Source organism: Sardina pilchardus, chromosome 19 (genome assembly GCF_963854185.1).
Source record: "Sardina pilchardus chromosome 19, fSarPil1.1, whole genome shotgun sequence".
Taxonomy (NCBI): domain Eukaryota; kingdom Metazoa; phylum Chordata; class Actinopteri; order Clupeiformes; family Clupeidae; genus Sardina; species Sardina pilchardus.
In genome coordinates, this window is record NC_085012.1 from 28,645,837 (window position 1) to 28,665,344 (window position 19,508).

Below are 19,508 nucleotides of genomic sequence, written 5' to 3' on the forward strand. Positions count from 1 at the left end.
CTTCATAATATGATTTAAGATTGTGTCAACAAAGAATACAACATATTGTGAAAGTAAGTTGTAACGTTATACATTTAGCCTAGCCTAATATGCTAATGTTACAGCGGTATGCTAACGTTACGGCGGTCGCCCATGTTTTCTAAACCTCCCACTCCAATGCTTGGAACGCTTTGAAGTGGGAGGTAGGACGTTTCAGGTAGGGTACGTCCCTACCCCCACTCATTTGGATGAGGTCTGGAACACAGCATAAGCCTAACTCTAACTCTACAAATCCAGCTTACCATACCTGGCAATGCAACTTTGGGTGCTGGAGGATGTGCAGGATGTGCACGTTTGGACAGGGGCTGGCATTCACTATCCAGGTTAAACTCCTCGTTGACATAGATTTGATTTGCTCTAGAAAAATAATAAATTGATGAATGCTGTTTTCACTTTAAGTTACTGTTAGTACAGAAAACATGCATGGTTTTAGATTTTAACAAACCTCTTGAATCTTCCAGCAGTTTTTTCTGCATCTGACTCCATGTCCGATGTGTCACACTGCTGCTTGAGGTACCTCCCCAGGCTCCTTTGTGCTTCCTGGTATGTGTCTACAATGCAGAATTGCTGTCAGTTACAGGTAAATGTTGGTCATATTGAGATATTTATCAAATGCCAAAATCATTTGACAATACGCACCACGACTAATGAGCACTCTTATAGGTTGTAAGGTTCCCTCCTCTTATGCTGCCCGGACCTTGGTAGTGTCCTTCGTAGGGTAGGGAGGCCAGAAGACCTTCTCATCATGCACCCATGTGTGAGGTACAAGTTCGGTGTCGCCATTGTTGAACTGAATTACGCTCCACTGGTTCATTTTTATTTTATTTATAGAGGCGGTGTGCAAGCTATAAATTAACCACACAAACAGAATTGTATGAATTTATATAGATGTGAATGAACTGTTAGGTTAGGTTAGGTTTCTTTTCTTTATTAGTCTCCACCAGGGAGAAATTTGTCTCGGAGACAGGGAGGTTGCAGCATTACACAAAAGACAAAGAGGACAACACCAGTAACAGAACAGATAAAAGTAACAGTACAGGCTCAGAAACATTGGATATCCTAACCCAGGGGTTCTCAAACTTTTTTGGTCCGGGGACCCCTAATGGAGCAGAACATTTTCCGAGGCCCCCCCCCCCCCCCCCAAAAAAAAAATACAGTTACCACAATTGTTTAAAATAGGCATTTTAATGCAAATAATTTAAAATAGGCATTTTAATGCAAGTCATTTAAAATAGGCATTTTGATGCAAAAGTAGGGCCTAGGAACAGTTTTTTTGTCAAATGTGGGCCTACTGTGTGTAACTGTATTTCACTCACATTAATGAATAGTGGTGGGATTCTATTTAAAATTCATTGAAATCAAAAAACAGACTGACAAACTTCAGTGCAAACACAGCATGAATTATGCATTCAGAGGTAACTGTCAAGGAGTAAATTAAATTATACATTTACTAATCAATGATTAGTAAGATTAGTAAAATCAAAGATTAGTAAAGTGAAAATCAATGATGCAGTAACAGGCACCAAACTGGTGTCAGAGTAAGACAATCAAACTGCTAGAAATACATGCATTAGGCCTACTATTAAAAATTGTATTAACCATTTTTTGGTGGTGGTGGTGTGTGTGTGTAGGGGGGGCAGCTGGAGAGTGAACAGGTGAGATTTTACAGGTTTTGGGGAACTGTAGTATCATCATCATCATCATCATCATCAATGAGATGGGTGTGCCTGTCTATCACTACACAGTTTGTCCAGTCTTGGTGTGATGGATGATAGGCAGACTCTAAGATCACTCTCCACATGGAGACGAGCTCTGTACTTGGTCTTCATTGCAGTCAAAGACGAGAAAGATGACTCACATAAGTAAGTAGTAGGAAAGGGTAGCAATATCTGCATAGCATGTGCTGTGAGTTCAGGATATTCAGATAGTAGGGAGGGCCAAAACTCTGCATGGCTCACCTGCTGGAATTTGGCCTTCAAAGTCCGATCGCAAGACAAGTCCACTAACTCCTCCTCTGCTTTGCCTGTAAGGCTGTGTATAGCTACTGGAGCAAAGGGATCTCGCACCCAGTCCCAGGCATCAGTGTTGACATCTGAGAAATATGAGGTGAAGTGCTTGCTGAGCGCAGCGAGGTGAGAGGTGGCAACGTCTTTCACGACAGTCACAGGCAGATCGTTTGCGAGCAGATATTCTGTGAGCTGCGGGAACATGTCTGTCACCCCATCTTGTAGTCGTCTTCTCCACAACTCTGCTTTCCTCATGAAGGCGGTGAGTTTGTCGCTTACCTCAAGGATGGAGGCATGGCGTCCTTGGATGGAGAGATTAAGGCTATTGAGGGCATTGAAAACATCCACCAGATATGCCAACTTAGCAATGTATTCAGGATCGGAGAAAAACTCTGCGATGTCGGGCTTCTCCATTCGCATAAATTCAGACATTCCGGTACGTAGTTCAAACACCCGCTGAAGCACCTTTCCACGAGAGAGCCACCTCACTTCAGAATGGTACAGCAGTGTGTCATGGCCTGCGTCCATCTCCCGACAAAGTTGCCCAAACAAACGTGTCTGCAGTGCTCTTGACTTAACAAAATTAACTGCAGCCACAGCTTTATTCAGCACGAAGTGCAAGTCAGGTTCCATGGCTTTGGAGGCTAGCGCTTGACGATGCAGCATACAATGCACAGATTTGACGTTCGGGTTGACAGCCTTTATGCGAGCGACAACACCACTCTTACGGCCAGTCATCGCTGCCGCTCCATCTGTGCACACGGACACACATTTGCCCCAGCTCAGCCCAGCTTCTTTAATAAAATCATCCAGGAGCCTGAATATCTCCTCTCCTGTTGCCCTACCAGGGACCATTTTGCAGAACAAAAATTCCTCTAAAATCGATCCTTCCCATGGGTAGCGGACAAGAGCGATCAGCTGAGCTGCACTAGCTATATCAGTAGACTCGTCCAGCTGAATACAATATTGGCTACAGCAGCGAAGTCTATCCAAAAGTTGTGACAGGATGTCATCAGAGAGATCATCAATCCTTCGCCTTATGGTGTCGTTGGAGAGTGGCACAGTTTTCAGTTTATTAGCTGCTTCTGTTCCGATCATGACCTCGCACATATCCACTACTGCTGGAAGGATCAGCTCCTCCGCCAAGGTATGAGCCTTCTTGCACTTAGCTATACGCTGGGCTACCAAATAAGACGCTCTCTGTGCCCTCTCTGATGTGGTTGCCATCGTTGTTAGCCTTTTTCGCTGAGATACATATTCCTCACCTTTTCGTTGAAAGAATTCTTTTGGTTTGCTGATGTATTTGGGGTGTTTTGTTAGCAGATGCCGCCTTAGCTTGGCTGGTTTCATAGCTTCGTTAGCTAGCACCTGGAGACAGTTCACACACATAGGCTTTCCTCCGCTGCTTTCAATGAAGCCAAATTCAATGTAATTGGCATCATATTTTCTTAATTTGTTTGGCTTGGAGGTGCCATTAGGCCTACTCGTTTGTTTCAAAAAGCGATCCATTTTTATATTAAGTAGCCTTATACTGGCTCACTCTATTAACCAGTGTTGTGACAGAACTTATAGGCTAACTGAGTCTCGCGGCTAATATAACGTTAAAGTCTTAGAACGTGTTTTGACAGCTTGACGTAATTTGTCAACAAAGTATGACATTGGTCAACGGTATGAGGGCGGGAGTAAAGAGCAGAATGTGATTGGATTGCTGTATATTCTAAATATCAGAGATCTGCTTTAATCAGTGCTGCTGTAGCGTTTCGTTTATTAAATTGTAACTTTTTCACGGACCCCCTGGCAACACGTCACGGACCCCACTTTGAGAACCACTGTCCTAACCCACTGCCCCTGTCCCATCAAGTCCATACTATCCCTCCCCTCAGCCTTCACACACCTTTGCACATCACCCCCCAACCCAAAAGCACATTCATTCTATAATAAATATCTATACATTCATTCCATAATTTAAGAGGAATACATACCTACATGCATGCATGCAATAAATCCCCCATCACAGCTGCACCCCCTCAGTCATTACTTCATTCCATTACCGACCACATCTTTTCCCTGTATTCAGTAGCTTAATAGACTGAGGTATAAAAGAATGTTTGTAGCGATTGTGTTTGCACAGAGGGAGTCTGAATCTCCTCCCAGAGTTCGGATGTATTCCCCATTCAGTACATGATCGCTATCTGATACAATGACATTTGCCTGTCTAATAGTGGCCTGCTCAAAGAGCTCCTGTGGGTTAAGGGGGGGAATCACCCCCATAATTCTTCCTGAAGTTTTAATGAGGCTTGAGATTTCTGCCCTGTGTTTCACTGTTAGGTGTTATTACAGTATGTATTGATGAACTTCTGAACTTTTATTTATTCTATTTATTATTAACTGTATATATTGATTACGAACTGTGTGTATGTGTGTATATATATATATTTATTCCTTCATGAATTTTTACTGAACTGATTGCTAAACTGACAGCTGGGATAATTTACTTGGTGTGAATTATTGGGATGGCGATGTAGTCTGTATTGTCAGGCTAAAGTATGTATTTTCTATGAATCAACTCTAACCTCACCACACTGACAGTCTTGCTCATCCCTGACACTTTATACAGCCCAATTAAAGAGGATGGAAATCGATACTGGTTATAAGAGTCCTTCTTTGTAAACGTTCTGAAAATGATATAAGTCTCACAAGCTACCCTGACTATGTTCTCCACAATTCCAATGTTGTCAAGTATTTGTATGCCATTGTTCCCAAACTTAGTTGATAAAGTATACTTTTCAGTGACAACTTTATGGTACTGATCTCCATGGCCTAAGTGAGACACCACTGGACCATCATGGTGAGGGTGCATGTACTTGTGGCTGTTCTGGTTTGGGCCTAATGACTCTGTGGGTATCTCTGAAAGCCTCTTCACAGTTTGCTGCAAAGGCAAGTGAGGCTTGTGTAATAGGCTCTTTAAGTGACCCTAGTAATTTTCGTACGGGAAGCCAGCAATGTTGTCTAGGGGACCAAAACTCTTGTACTCTGCTGCCAGGTGTGTCAGCTGGTGGACGTTATACGTGATTTCAGCTTTCCCGTACAGGTGCCCAAAGTGATTGACAAATGAAACAAGCAATTCATTTGCAGTCTATCATATTCTCAGCTGTTCCTAGTGTCAACAGTAGCTGCATAGCCACAGAAAACAACAAAAAATTGTTGTACATCTCTATGGGAATGGTGTTGTTTAGAACTACAGGGCCAGCATACAGCATAAAGTACCGCAGTTCAGTCGCCTTCCACCTATCTATCTCTGAGAGGGCCCTGGGTTTGCGGCTGAACTCCGTTGGGGTGTAGGGACTCAGTTGGTTGAGTTTAACAGAGATTTCTTTAATGGTGTTGCTACCCAACCTAGTCTTCAGTGACTTGCCTCTCATCCAGATATACACTAGTTTCCTAGTTACTCCAAGACAACAAAGATGCATATAGTCTGAGGGAAACATCGTAACCATTTTCACCACAGAAGCTAGGGGAGACAGTGTTTGACCTAAGTGATGGTCCTCATCAACCATTGAGTCGAAGTCCTCATCAGTCCTCAATTTTGCATTAACTTCTGGAAAGACTATTTTGCCTTCCCATTCACCCACTTGGACGCATGTCCAGGGGTGTTTCTAGACTTTAAGGACAACCTGGGCTAAGCCCCTATAGTGTCATTGCGCGCGCACAGCGCGCGCCGAAAATTTTTTAAGGGGACATTAAGGGGTGCGCGAAATGAAGAAGGCAATGGAGGATCTACAGTAGCCTATTACTGTAAAATATAATGTTATACTCCTACATTGTATTTTTTACAAGGAACACAAGATAGCCTATAGGAAGAGCACTATTGAGAGAAAAATTAGGCTTATCTGACTATAGCTGTTACAACTACCCATAAGCTTACACTGTCCAGGGACACACAGCTAGGCCTACTACCAGTGGATGACAAGGAGTCTGAGTAGATATAGCATAGCCTATTAGGTCTAAATCAAAACATACAACAATACATACTTTTCGAAGTTGAACTTTTAAGCCTAGCCTACACTCATCTGCTCCTCTCAGAATGTGTGTAGACAAACATAGTCCTACCAACGATTCATATCAAGCATCTGCCATGGCTATATGACAAACAGGGGTCTGAATACAACTTCTGATATGAAAAATAAAATATTTTGAAGTGGGGGAAATGGGGATGTATGAAAAAATGCAGAAATGTGATGTGATTGTGATTTCAAAAAAGGATGTCTCGTGATCACCGCTAATTATACAGATACATTCTATACGCCATTGGAATCAGTAGGATCTCCTGTTTATTTTGATATGCAGTTTGCCATAGGGCAGTAACGAAATCATGAGATATTTCACAGAGAAGAATGGGTATGACGCAGAACTGCATGTGATTCATTTTTGTATGTACAGTAACTGTAATTTTATACAGTTTTTTATACATACTGTAAGTATCTCGCGAACCGTTCATCATAGAAACTAGTGGCTACTGCCACTGTAAAGGCCAGGTTACGTAGTTTCATATGATATGCCTGTTATTTCTATGCGAAAATATCTCGCAGCAATATGACCGAAAAGAATGGGTGCGGCCGCGGCCGCATTGTGCGTCTCTCGGAGAAGGCAGAGAGAGTCGGCCGGCGGCCCGATGGTAATAATCTTGTCGCGGCCCGGTACCCATAGATTGAGAAACAAACACTGGGCTAGCCCATGTAGAAACGTGAAGCTAGTGTTGTATTGTGATGCCAATCGATAGCTTGCTTAGCCTACTACTGGTGGTGCTCAACATTTAGCACCAGGCAAATGCTGGTTGATTTTGAAACTGGCTGATAGATTCAAGCATTACAAAAATTTACCCCGGGCTCGGCTCAAATTACCCCGGGCTGAAGCCCCGGTAAAATCGGCTGGTGACGCCACTGCGCATGTCACATCCAGAATAGCCATTGTGGCCCTTGATGTTTTTAAGAAATGCTCGGGCAGGGGCATCACACACAAATGTACTCACTTTCACTAGTATCTGCTGTCCATTGTGCAGGATACCTTTCTGTAAAAAGTCTTTAAGATTCGCCATGAATGGCCCCAAAAACTCAGACACACTTTTTGGCTTACTATGGCCGCAAAAGAGGCCCACAAGAAATGGCGATCTGGTGTGATCCACATTAACTGTGGCAAGAATGGGCCAGAACTGCAATCTACTGCTTTTAAACAGTGGAAGTCCATCTACGTTGAATTGCATCCACACAGTGTTAGCCGGCAGGGTCAAAGATTTTAGCCTGGATATCAGCCCAGTGGCTAGACCAAAGTGTAGTATTTGCCACCTTCCATCTTCTTAGTTGGTACTTCACATTTTGTCCTAAGAACTGTCCTAGCATCTTTGGGCAATTTTGGGTGAAAGACACGCAGAATAGTAAGAAGTGCAGTCAGTGCCATGTAGAAGTCCAAAACCTCAAACTAGTCAACAAATACTCAAAGGTTGGCTCCTCTTTATCAGAATCATCCGAATCTGATGAATAGTCATTAACACTGTCCATTGACACCTCATTGGCTCATTTTCCCCTATAATGGGTAGTTCCTCTTGACACATGGGTAGTTCCTCTACAACTGAGTGACTAGAGGCTGGCACACTTGACTCTACTACTACACTCGGAGTCTCAGTATGTTCTATTCTGGCCATGTTGCCTTGCAAATTTGAACTACTAAACGTCTCCTCAAATGTCTGTAGTATTTCAGATTCTGTGGCCTTAAGCCTTGACCTAATTTTGCGCCTCTTGGACCAGCGTGATGCCATTGTGGAAGTGGTGTAACAATTCAGAAATTGACAATTGCATACTTGATAAAGGATGAACAATCTGGGGAAGGAGAACAAAAAGGGAGAGTGTCAGCAAACAGCATTTAACTTTATTTCACACAGCATTTAACAGTATTTCATCTTGTATCCTAAGACTGTCTGAGCAACAGTTGTGCACCTAATGTTGTATGACTATTACTGTATTTCCTGTTTTCTATTATTTTCTGCTGCTTGTTGTGTGTATGGAGCAGGAGTCATTAGTAATTAGCCCACTATAGCTGTGTCTCATTTCAGGGGCTGGATGCTTCGGAGCATTCGTGCTACCTAGCACCGGTCTTCTGTGACCGCATAGACCCGACCTAGCTGGACCAACGGTTTTTTAAACGGGACGGTCTAGCCCCAAAAGAACGGCTCTGTTACGTCATGAGTCCGAGCTTGGCCTACTGATCTGTCAAACTCATGTAGGCTACGTGAAAAGCATCCTTTCAACACGCCCATGTCATCAAAACATGTTACATTTAACTCATAGGCTACAACAGTACAACATGCTACTACTGACTGAGAACAATCATCTATTCGATGTTTTATTTTTTATTTAGCAGACGCTTAGAATAACATTCAGTGCAGAGGAAACGCTAACAAGGAATTAATGTGGCATAGGCAATGGCAATCTTATTTTATTATAAGACTAGTCAAAACAGTGATAGGAGGATAGCCTATATGGCCATATTCTATGCGTGCCTTGTCCATCTCCAATTTAAAATAATTTGTTAAACCACCGGCTAAAAGCGGCCACACAACTGTCGCATTAGGCTATTTTCAAGAGATGGCTATTTCAAAGGGAGTTGGATGTAGCGTTCATGTGAGTAGCCTTGCCCTTTTTCTTTCTACCCTGGTTAAAACCAAACTTTACAGGTAGGGTACAGATGGGCATGGCTAGCGTAGGCTAATTGCTTTCGCTGCTTGACATAATTTCAAAAACATCGGAGGGAATATAACAGGAGTTTAGATAACTGGCTATGGAATTGCAGGATAACGAGCTGTGATCAGCTGATGTGAACTTATGCTGGTCGTTTGCAGGCTTAAATGCATATATTGGACTTCGTCGTTAACTGACCTAGCTTGTAGCTCCATTGAAACGTTGACAAACGTCATTGAGGCTCAGCTGATGATCATATCCATGTTATCCATTTAGCAGAAGTTCGTCTCTTGCGCAAGTGCTGTTTGTAGGTTTATATCATGTTTATAGGCTATCTCTTTTCATATCTCGATCATGCACAAAGCATCACATGCATTTGCCACATAACATAGATCGACAAAGTAGGTTACTCTATTGGATTGCCCTGAGGAAGACCCGCTCCTGTTGAAGGGCAGTCTCATATAACGGCAGAAGATGCGCTCTCATATAAGTCGAAACGCGCTAACTTTATCCAATGAAATAAAGGATTTTAAAAAATGTTTTCACTTAATCGGTGTGCCTCGGACCTCTGACTAGCCTACTGCCTTCTACAAACTTTATCACCAAGAAACTTTACATAGGCTACAGGACAGTCGCAGTTTGTTTCAATTCTATTTTTGTCCGTTCCCGAAGAGCTGTTTTTTACTTTAATTAAGCGACCCAACGCAACTCTCTCTCTCTCTCTCTCTCTCTCTCTCTCTCTCTCTCTCTCTCTCTCTCTCTCTCTCTCTCTTTCTATGTTAGGCATTCTATTATTGCAGGTTTACAATTAGTGATCAGAGTTGCTTTCATTAGGCTTAGGCTACTGATTATATACAAGAAAACTATCCCCAGCGGCATCGTGTGTGCAGGCTGTGGTTAATTCAGGCTACACATTTTTTTTTAACTGATGGAATTGTATTTGCTACTTAATTTGCTAGGGACATATTTGTAATCTATCAAATTTAATCTAGTTTCCATTAGGCTAGATGTCACCAACACATGCTTTAAGAAACATTTGGTGGATGTCATTCACCCTTGGACTTTACGCAAACGGCCATCAACTAACATTACGATCTTCTAGTGGGAACCAATTATAATAGACTAGCCTAGGCCTACTCACTAGTGATTATATGAGCATAATGTTAATTGGCATATGACTTGATAAACCATTTGAAAGTGAAAGGCCAATGTTTGAGCTTTATTTAGGAAGTGATTATTTTGATAGCCTACGGAAATCGGCGACATCGTTTAAGCATAGTTCAGATTTCAAAAACTTATTTTGAAACTGAGACTTAACTGAAAATATATAATAACTTAATTTGAATATTATTATAACCTTTATTAAATGTTTAAACGTGTAGGCTACTCCTCTGCCGTCTGTCTCGCCAACTCAATGAAACTCAATGAAACGTCATAAACGTATCGAATCTTGGTGGCCAGGTAGGCCGCGAAGCATACATCCGATGCACACTCCGTTTCGGGGAAAAGAAGGGTGGGTTTGTCGGCCGGATTCGAAGGAGCCCACGGAATGGGACAGTACTAGGCACGCCACTATGACGCAACCGGTCTACGAATCCAGCCTTAGAACCACGCAGCCCCTGGAATGAGACACAGCTTATGTGTTTCTAAATTAGCCATAGTCATGTCCAAGCTCTTCTGTTATTTTAGTCCAGATGTTGTCTTTCAAATTGACATCAACATATTTCTGGTGTACGGTGTACATTTTAGGACATCCTCAGACTCAGGTGTCAGACTCAGAAAAACATCCGTCATCCTCAGACAAAACTGCCTCAGCGTCAGAAAAACCTCTGTCATCTTCAGGCAAAACTGTGTCAGCGTCAGAAAAAACCTTGTCATCCTCAGACTCAGGAAAACTACCGTCATCTTCAGACAAAACTGCCTCAGCGTCAGAAAAACATTGTCATCCTCAGACAAAACTGTGTCAGCGTCAGAAAAACCTCTCTCATCCTCAGACAAAATTGCGTCAGAAAAACCTCTGTCAGAAAAACCTCTATCATCCTCAGACAAAACTTTCTCAGCGTCAAAAAAAACTCTGTCATCCTCAGACAACCGTGTCAGAAAAACCTCTCTCATCCTCAGACAAAACTTTCTCAGCGTCGGAAAAATCTCTGTCATTCTCAGACAAAACCGTGTCAGAAAAACCTCTCTCATCGTCAGACAAAACTTTCTCAGCGTCGGAAAAAACTTTGTCATTCTCCGACAAAACCGTGTCAGAAAAACCTCTCTCATCGTCAGACAAAACTTTCTCATCGTCGGAAAAAACTTTGTCATCCTCAGACAAAACCGTGTCAGGAAAACCTCTCTCATCCTCAGACAGAACTTTCTCAGCGTCAGAAAAAACTCTCTCATCCTCAGACAAAACTGACAAAACATACAAACATAATTGAGATTACAGTATTTCTGTCTAAAATCATGCATGATAGGCCTACCAATGAATCATTCCATAGGGCACGGAATGAATAATTTAATTAGTCTGTGAACCGAGCTAACTAGCTAGCGGACGCTAGCTTAAAAAGCAATGGAAGTGAATGGCAGTAACCATGACAATATAGCTATGCGCTGCTAGGTCACTAACAGTTGAAAGCAAAGATTCTAGAATCTTTGGTTGAAAGACTCCGCTTAAACTGTATATACCGTTGCAAGTTCACTTGAGTATAAACTACCCACTTTACCTAATGTCACTAATGTTATTCAGGTAGTTGTCATTTCAAAGAATGACACAGCTCCGTTTAAAATGTTACCTTAGCTAGCTAGCCAGCAACCAGACAGTAACCAACAGCAGCATGGTCTGATATTAAGTTATTTTCTTAACAAATCCATACACCAAAAAATACACTATTAGGCTTGAAATGATCGGGAAAACTTACAGATTATGACAAAATATTCCAAAATACCGTCAACAAATCCAGAAAGCCATAATGGCCAATTTATTGATAACATAAGTATCCCATTGATATTAATGCAGCGAGGGCGTACTCCCATTGAGGGGCTAGCTGTCTGGTTGCTGGCTAGCTAGCTAGCCGCCTAGCTAGGTAACATTTTAAACGGAGCTGTGTCATTTCTTTGAAATGACAACTACCTGAATAAGATTAGTGACATTAGTTAAAGTGGGTAGTTTATACTCAAGTGAACTTGCAACGGTATACAGTTTAACCGGAGTCTTTCAACTGTTAGTGACCTGGCAGCGCATAGAGCTATTTGTCATGGTTACTGCCATTCACTTCCATTGCTTTTTAAGCTAGCGTCCGCTAGCTAGTTAGCTCGGTTCACAGACTAATTAAATTATTCATTCCGTGCCCTATGGAATGATTCATTATTATCATGCATGATTTTAGACAGAAATACTGTAATCACAATTATGTTTGTATGTTTTGTCAGTTTGTCTGAGGATGACAGAGTTTTTTCTGACGCTGATAAAGTTTTGTCTGAGGATGAGAGAGGTTTTTCTGACACGGTTTTGTCTGAGGATGACAAAGTTTTTTCCGACGCTGAGAAAGTTTTGTCTGACGATGAGGGAGGTTTTTCTGACAAGGTTTTGTCTGAGAATGACAAAGTTTTTTCCGACGCTGAGAAAGTTTTGTCTGAGGATGAGAGAGGTTTTTCTGACGCTGAGGCAGTTTTATCTGAGGATGACAGAGGTTTTTCTGAGTCTGACACCTGAGTCTGAGGATGTCCTAAAATGAACACCGTACTGGTGGCTTTTGTCATATTAGACAGGGTATTGGCAAACAAGATTGATGAGTTTTCCACCCATTTTCTCTTCCTTGGTGAAGTTTTACGTACTGTATTGCATCTAGACCCTGCAAAGTCATTATTTGATTGGTTAGGAGCTCTTTTTCGCATGCGAAATTTCGCATCAAACAAGACCGATCCGAAAGTTTTTTTTCGTCGCAACGAACTTCGTCCTTGGTGCGTACATATTAATTGGAATACATGTGTTTAAGAGCCTGCGTAATTTCGTGCGAATATTCGTCCGAAAAATCGGACTTGGTGTGTACGGGCCGTACACACCAGATACGACACGAAATTGCGGTGCGAAAATGCGATGCGATCCGAGTGCGATGCGATTATTTCAATGCGATGCGATTATTTCTATTTCGCATTTGTTTCGCGGCATAATAATAATCCTGTCATGGCGAAACGGGGGCGAAACCTAGAATTCTCGCGTCTGTGACATCAGCAACCTCAATAGAGCTCCACAGTCCCGCCCCTCCTCCGAGAGAGGTGCTTGCCCGGAAGTAAATTTCTCATTCATTTCTCCCATTGACTTCTGGAAAAATCCGGATATAAAGAGTTTTAGACCATGCCTTAGGCTAACCAGCTACGATGTGACTCATAAGCATATAACTTATCATTTTGAGTGAAAAAATGAACAGAAAATGTAAAAAAAGCGAAAGGTACAAGACTGTGTACATATCTTGAATTCCGAGTTAGAGAACTCAAATCCCGTGATGCTTTGCAAACGTACACACATTTCCAACATTTGCAGCCTAACGATAGTTTAACATGGTTCCATATTAATAGGAAAAAAGATGATTACTTCCTACCGTTTCCATTGAGTAAATTCAACCTTCAAGATGAGAAAACTGTTCTTTTTCGAAAGACCACACATCGGTCCTGACAGCCCTGCAGCCATTTTAAGTTTTGAAGTTCCAGCGAGACATAGCTGGACGATAGGCGCGGGAAAAGTTGAGTACAGTTTGTTTGGGATTGCCATGGCAACGGCGATCTCTACCAATCAAAGGCTCTGCTTTCACCAGTTTTACACGTTAGGGTGTCGGGTAGTGTAGTACTCTCTTGTTAAATCGTGAATAAAGCATTTTCTCAAAACAAGGTTGATGCCCCATTAACTTTTGACATCTATATGAGCAGGTATAATCGCTTAGTCACATCGTAGCTGGTTTTAAGTCTACCACGGACAGTTACGATTTTATGGCTTATTCTCCAGTTGTCAATGGAGAAATTGTATTGGATTTTTTCATCCGGGCAAGGCTGTGGGCAGGACTGTGGAGCTCTATAGCATGTGAATAGCGCAGAAAGGACACGACTACTGACTTAATTTAGGGAATCATCTCTAATAGTTTGGTTAATTTACGGTGAAATTGTCAAAGACTTTGCCTGGCCCCTTTATGTGGAATTGAGCTTACATTAAGTAAATCGAGCAAGATTCTGCATAACGCAAACGATTACAATAGCCTATATGTTTGTTGAATGTGTCTATTGGCGCATTTCCACTATGGTCCTGGGCCGGCCCCAGGCTTTACCCCGGTCTTAAACACCGGTGCCTAGCCCCAGTGTTGTATTTCCACTACTGAGTTAAACACCGGGGTTTTACGTGAACTTGGAATGTTTACTATACAAACGTAATAGCCTACGTTCATTTCCCGGGAGAGATGCATATCGCCGCCTATCATAGCAGAAGTAACCTTCGACATCCGGGTTCGTATCTTAGCAACGGGAACGCTGGCCGCTTAAGCCGCTCCGTCCGACTTGTTTTTATTCAGATTATTTATATTTACTATTTTATTACTGATCATTTTTCCTTCATTTTTGTACTTTCGTTTAGTTAGATGCGTAGTTAACCTTTTTTATTTCAATTGTTTATTTCGTTTTTCCATACTTTTTCTTCATTTTTTCCCACTTGTGCCTCGCTCTACCTGCGCTGCCGGGTCAGCGCTGATCAGCTGTTTCCATCAGCGAGACATCTGAGGACTGGTCCACTGTTGACGCTAAAAACAACTTTCTGCACTGCCTGCTAGTGTCTCTAGTCAGTGTTTTTCTGACGCTGATAAAGTTTTGTCTGAGGATGAGAGAGGTTTTTCTGACACGGTTTTGTCTGAGGATGACAAAGTTTTTTCCGACGCTGAGAAAGTTTTGTCTGACGATGAGGGAGGTTTTTCTGACAAGGTTTTGTCTGAGAATGACAAAGTTTTTTCCGACGCTGAGAAAGTTTTGTCTGAGGATGAGAGAGGTTTTTCTGACGCTGAGGCAGTTTTATCTGAGGATGACAGAGGTTTTTCTGAGTCTGACACCTGAGTCTGAGGATGTCCTAAAATGAACACCGTACTGGTGGCTTTTGTCATATTAGACAGGGTATTGGCAAACAAGATTGATGAGTTTTCCACCCATTTTCTCTTCCTTGGTGAAGTTTTACGTACTGTATTGCATCTAGACCCTGCAAAGTCATTATTTGATTGGTTAGGAGCTCTTTTTCGCATGCGAAATTTCGCATCAAACAAGACCGATCCGAAAGTTTTTTTTCGTCGCAACGAACTTCGTCCTTGGTGCGTACATATTAATTGGAATACATGTGTTTAAGAGCCTGCGTAATTTCGTGCGAATATTCGTCCGAAAAATCGGACTTGGTGTGTACGGGCCGTACACACCAGATACGACACGAAATTGCGGTGCGAAAATGCGATGCGATCCGAGTGCGATGCGATTATTTCAATGCGATGCGATAACCTTCGACATCCGGGTTCGTATCTTAGCAACGGGAACGCTGGCCGCTTAAGCCGCTCCGTCCGACTTGTTTTTATTCAGATTATTTATATTTACTATTTTATTACTGATCATTTTTCCTTCATTTTTGTACTTTCGTTTAGTTAGATGCGTAGTTTTTTATTTCAATTGTTTATTTCGTTTTTCCATACTTTTTCTTAATTTTTTCCCACTTGTGCCTCGCTCTACCTGCGCTGCCGGGTCAGCGCTGATCAGCTGTTTCCATCAGCGAGACATCTGAGGACTGGTCCACTGTTGACGCTAAAAACAACTTTCTGCACTGCCTGCTAGTGTCTCTCTCCCTTCCCACCCTGTCCTAGCTGGTGTCGGTTGATTATCCGGAGATTGAGGCTTTGTGCTAGCCAGGCCAGGCCTGTTTGCGTTGTGAACATGAAGACCTGATGATAAGCCAACACTGCCGCTGAACCTTTTTGAGGCATATGTTACTTGGCTGGTACCTGCGCGACTTCACTATCTCACAACTGTACACCAAGTTGTGTAGCGGAGTGACTGGCTGGCCATGGGGGCCTTGCGGTACTCAGCATTTGAACTTATGCAGATCACCTCCGCAACTGCCGCTCTCAGCGACGAAACTCTCCATCTCTGCCGTGCAGCGGGGATTTCACGCAGAAAACGTTACATCCATCGAGGCTCTGGTCTCTCCCGCACCCAGAGGGCTCCTGAGGGCAGCGCTGTGGAGAATCTACAACGACCTCCTGGATCGTGTCTGGTTGGGTCCTGCACACCGCAGCGCAACAGTGTCTTGGTGCCATCCACCAGGGGTGCGTTTCTAGAAAGCGTCGTTTGCTAACTTGCGTCGCAATCTTGGGAGTTCGCTCCGTCGTTCTTGAATTTGGTGTTTCTAGAAAAGGTAGTTCAAACTCTCAATCGCAAACAAGGACGCAAAGTTTGGTCGTTTGAACTACTGCCCCTGGGCAGTCGCACCTGTGTCGTACCTTGGGAGTTCCAGTTGGTGATGTCGTCAGTGCAAGATCGCCTGACCAAAAATCACAAGCGCCCAACCAAAAATCACTAAGTTGTTGTTTTCTCGTGACTCAATGATTGCGCTATACTGTAAGCTAATATAAAGTAAAATACCGTTGGGCTCATTGTTGCTACGTGTGTTACCTTGCGTTCATTTGCGTGTTGGTTTGCGTTTTGGTAGGCTACTGTTATAATATTGACAAACCCTCGGGTGAAGCACACCGTTCATAGTATAGTGGTTAAGGCAGGTGGTTTATCATCACAACATCGTAGGTTCTTTTCCCGTATGCATCACACATGCTTTTGTTTCTGACTAGTGAAACGTGGAAATAACCCTAATAAGTAATGTCGTGGAACTATTAAACTGATGTCGTGTTCCTGGCCACTCGATGTGAAGCAATTAAATATATTTAGGGTCTAACCTATAATTGTTGTGTGTGTGGTATGCCTGCTCTTACTCAAAAGTGACATGGAGAGGTAAGATGCGAACTTGGGCCGCGCGCGCAATGTACTGACGTGCAACAGCTGAACCACCAGACACCGATTTAGTATTGTGATCATTTGTAATTAGTCTAGGCCATATATATTTTGTACAGATATTTTTTAGATATTTCACACAAATAAGTACATATATTGGACAGCTTAAGCAAACTGTTTCATGTGCTTGCATAGGTTTACGTTTTTTTCTGATAGCAATGATAATGCCAGCATGAATCACTTTGGGTTTAAATTAGACTCGTCGACACATAGTGGGTGCCTCTCAACATCCCTCCTCGATCCTCGGTCCTCTATCCCATTGTTGCCGCCCTATCATTCAGTGAGGACGAGGATCGAGGAAGGAAAGGAGAATCTATAAAAGACAAGTGATAGGCATCCAGTGACGGAGCATTTCTAGTGGGTGGGGTATTATACGTTGACACCTTTTCCACCAATGAAATGTGCCGCTGGGTCCTCAACAACGTTGTTGGAACAACGGTGTTCGAACAACGGAGGTAGCGAATTGCGACACAGGTACGATGCTTTCTGGAAACAGGTGTAACACTGTCGTTGTTTGATAGCAAGTTGCGTCGCACCACGGTGGTTAAACAACGCTGTTGCTAACTTTTCTAGAAACGCACCCCAGAACAGAAGAACATCAGAGCTGCATCCATGCGCTGACTCCTCCGGCTGACAACTCAACATCCACCAAAGTCGACAACACAGCCAAGACTCTCATCAAAGTAGCTCTTGTCAATGCCAGATCCCTAGCCATAAGACATTTATTCTAAACGACTTTTTTACCACCCACAACCTAGATCTCCTCTGTATTATGGAGACCTGGTTAAATGTTGGTGAGTCCAGCCCTTTCTCTAAGTTATTGCCAACTAACTGTACTTACTTCAACTCCCCGAGAACAACTGGAAGAGGAGGAGTAGCAACTATTTTCAAAAATAGTTTCAACTGCAGGCAATTATCGACACTTTATTCCAGTTTATTCCTTTATTCATGTTTGTGTTTAACCGGGCTCATCCAGTGTTGTTTGCAGTAATCTACAGACCTCCTAAATACAACAAGGACTTCATTAATGATTTCACTAATTTCCTGGCTGAAATATTGCCAAAATACGACAGGGTCCTCATTGTCGGAGACTTTAATATTCATGTCTGCTGTCAGACTAAGCCGATGGTGAAAGGTTTCTTAAATGTTATTGATTTGTTTAATCTGACACAGTCTGTGATGAGCCCTACTCATTTACAGGGCCATACACTAGATCTGGTACTGTCATGTGGTATTCCTGTCTGTAACGTCGATATACGTCATGCTTTGTTCTCTGATCATATGCCCATTTTGTTTGATTTTTCTCTACCATGTACCAAACCGCTCACTTCAACATACTGTTGTCGCTCGCTAAAACCCTCTACTGCCACCGATTTTTCAAACTTGCTGTTAAATCCCATCAAAGCTTACCGCATAATAGCACAGAAGAACTAACATCACTTTTATACTCCACTTCAAGATTGATCTTAGATAACATCGCCCCTTTCAAAATCATACAATCCAAGTCAAAAACTGAACCATGGCTGAATGACGTTACACGCACAGCCAGGCAAGAATGTAGAAGAGCAGAAAGAAAGTGGAAAAAAGACAGACTTCAGATATCCTATATACTGAAAAACAAACTATCTGCTTACCAGAAAACAGTAAAACAAGAAAAAAAAAATATTTTCTGATATAATTGATAAAAATGTCAACAATCCACGTGTACTCTTCAGGACTATTAACTCTATTCTGAACACCCCTCAGTCTAACAGCCTTGATATTTCCTCAGATACTTGTGAGAAATTCTTACATTTCTTTGTTGACAAGTTACCACTATTAGAGCTTCTATCTCAGCACCCTCCTATGACCCTCCTACTGCCCCCTACTGCCCTACCCTCAGTCATTTTGAACCAGTCTCTCTCACTCTCCTCAAAGATACAATTAATAAGATGAAATTTCCAACCTATCCATCAGACTTGGTCCCCCCCCAAGCTTTTCAAAGAAATGTTTGATACTACTGGACCTCTTATCCTAAATATCATTAATAGCAGTCTTATGACAGGTGTTGTACCAACCATATTTAAACATGCTACAGTACTCTGATTAAAAAGCCGAATTTAGACACAACAATCCTGTCTAACTTCAGACCCATTTCCAAACTTCCATCCCTTTCCAAAGTCTTGGAAAAAGTTGTACTTGCTTGTAACGGTGGCGGCCCCAGGTAATTAAATATTCAGGCGCCAGGTAGGCCTATAATCCTACCACTTAACTAAGGAAAACACCGTCAGCTACTAAACAAAAAATAAGTAAATAAAGAAGACTCAGGTGTTCTTTTCTTAAAAGTCACGTCAAGTTTTTTTCCGTCATCGATTCTGAATTTTCCGTCAACGATTCCCGGCACAACGTAACACCGGGGCACCTGAAACTTGGTGGGCATGTAGCCCCAGTAGATTTCTGCGGAAAATTTCGTTTCGTCCCTGGGGGTCACTCCACCCCCGCGCTGCCCCCGCCCAAAGCCCAAAAATTGCAGATTGAAAAATTCCTACATAACTACCTGAACCGTGGCACCAAGGATGACAAAATGTTTATGGTATGTTGGTCTTAAGAGCTCGCATCAACTTAGCTTATAACCAGTCATTTGTGATTTGCACCCCCATGGTAAAAATTGAAAATGCAATGTAATATT

General features: G+C 42.4%; 1 protein-coding gene across 1 annotated transcript; it reads right to left on the minus strand.

Annotated features, from left to right (window-relative positions):
• Window positions 1-468: 468 nt before the first annotated feature.
• On the minus strand, window positions 469-3,272 carry LOC134065812 (zinc finger BED domain-containing protein 5-like). Its single transcript, XM_062520901.1, has 2 exons — window positions 1,998-3,272; window positions 469-606 (listed from the first exon to the last, which is right to left on the minus strand). Exons 1-2 carry the CDS (start codon window positions 3,270-3,272, stop codon window positions 469-471), a joined length of 1,413 nt encoding a protein of 470 aa, XP_062376885.1.
• Window positions 3,273-19,508: the final 16,236 nt, after the last annotated feature.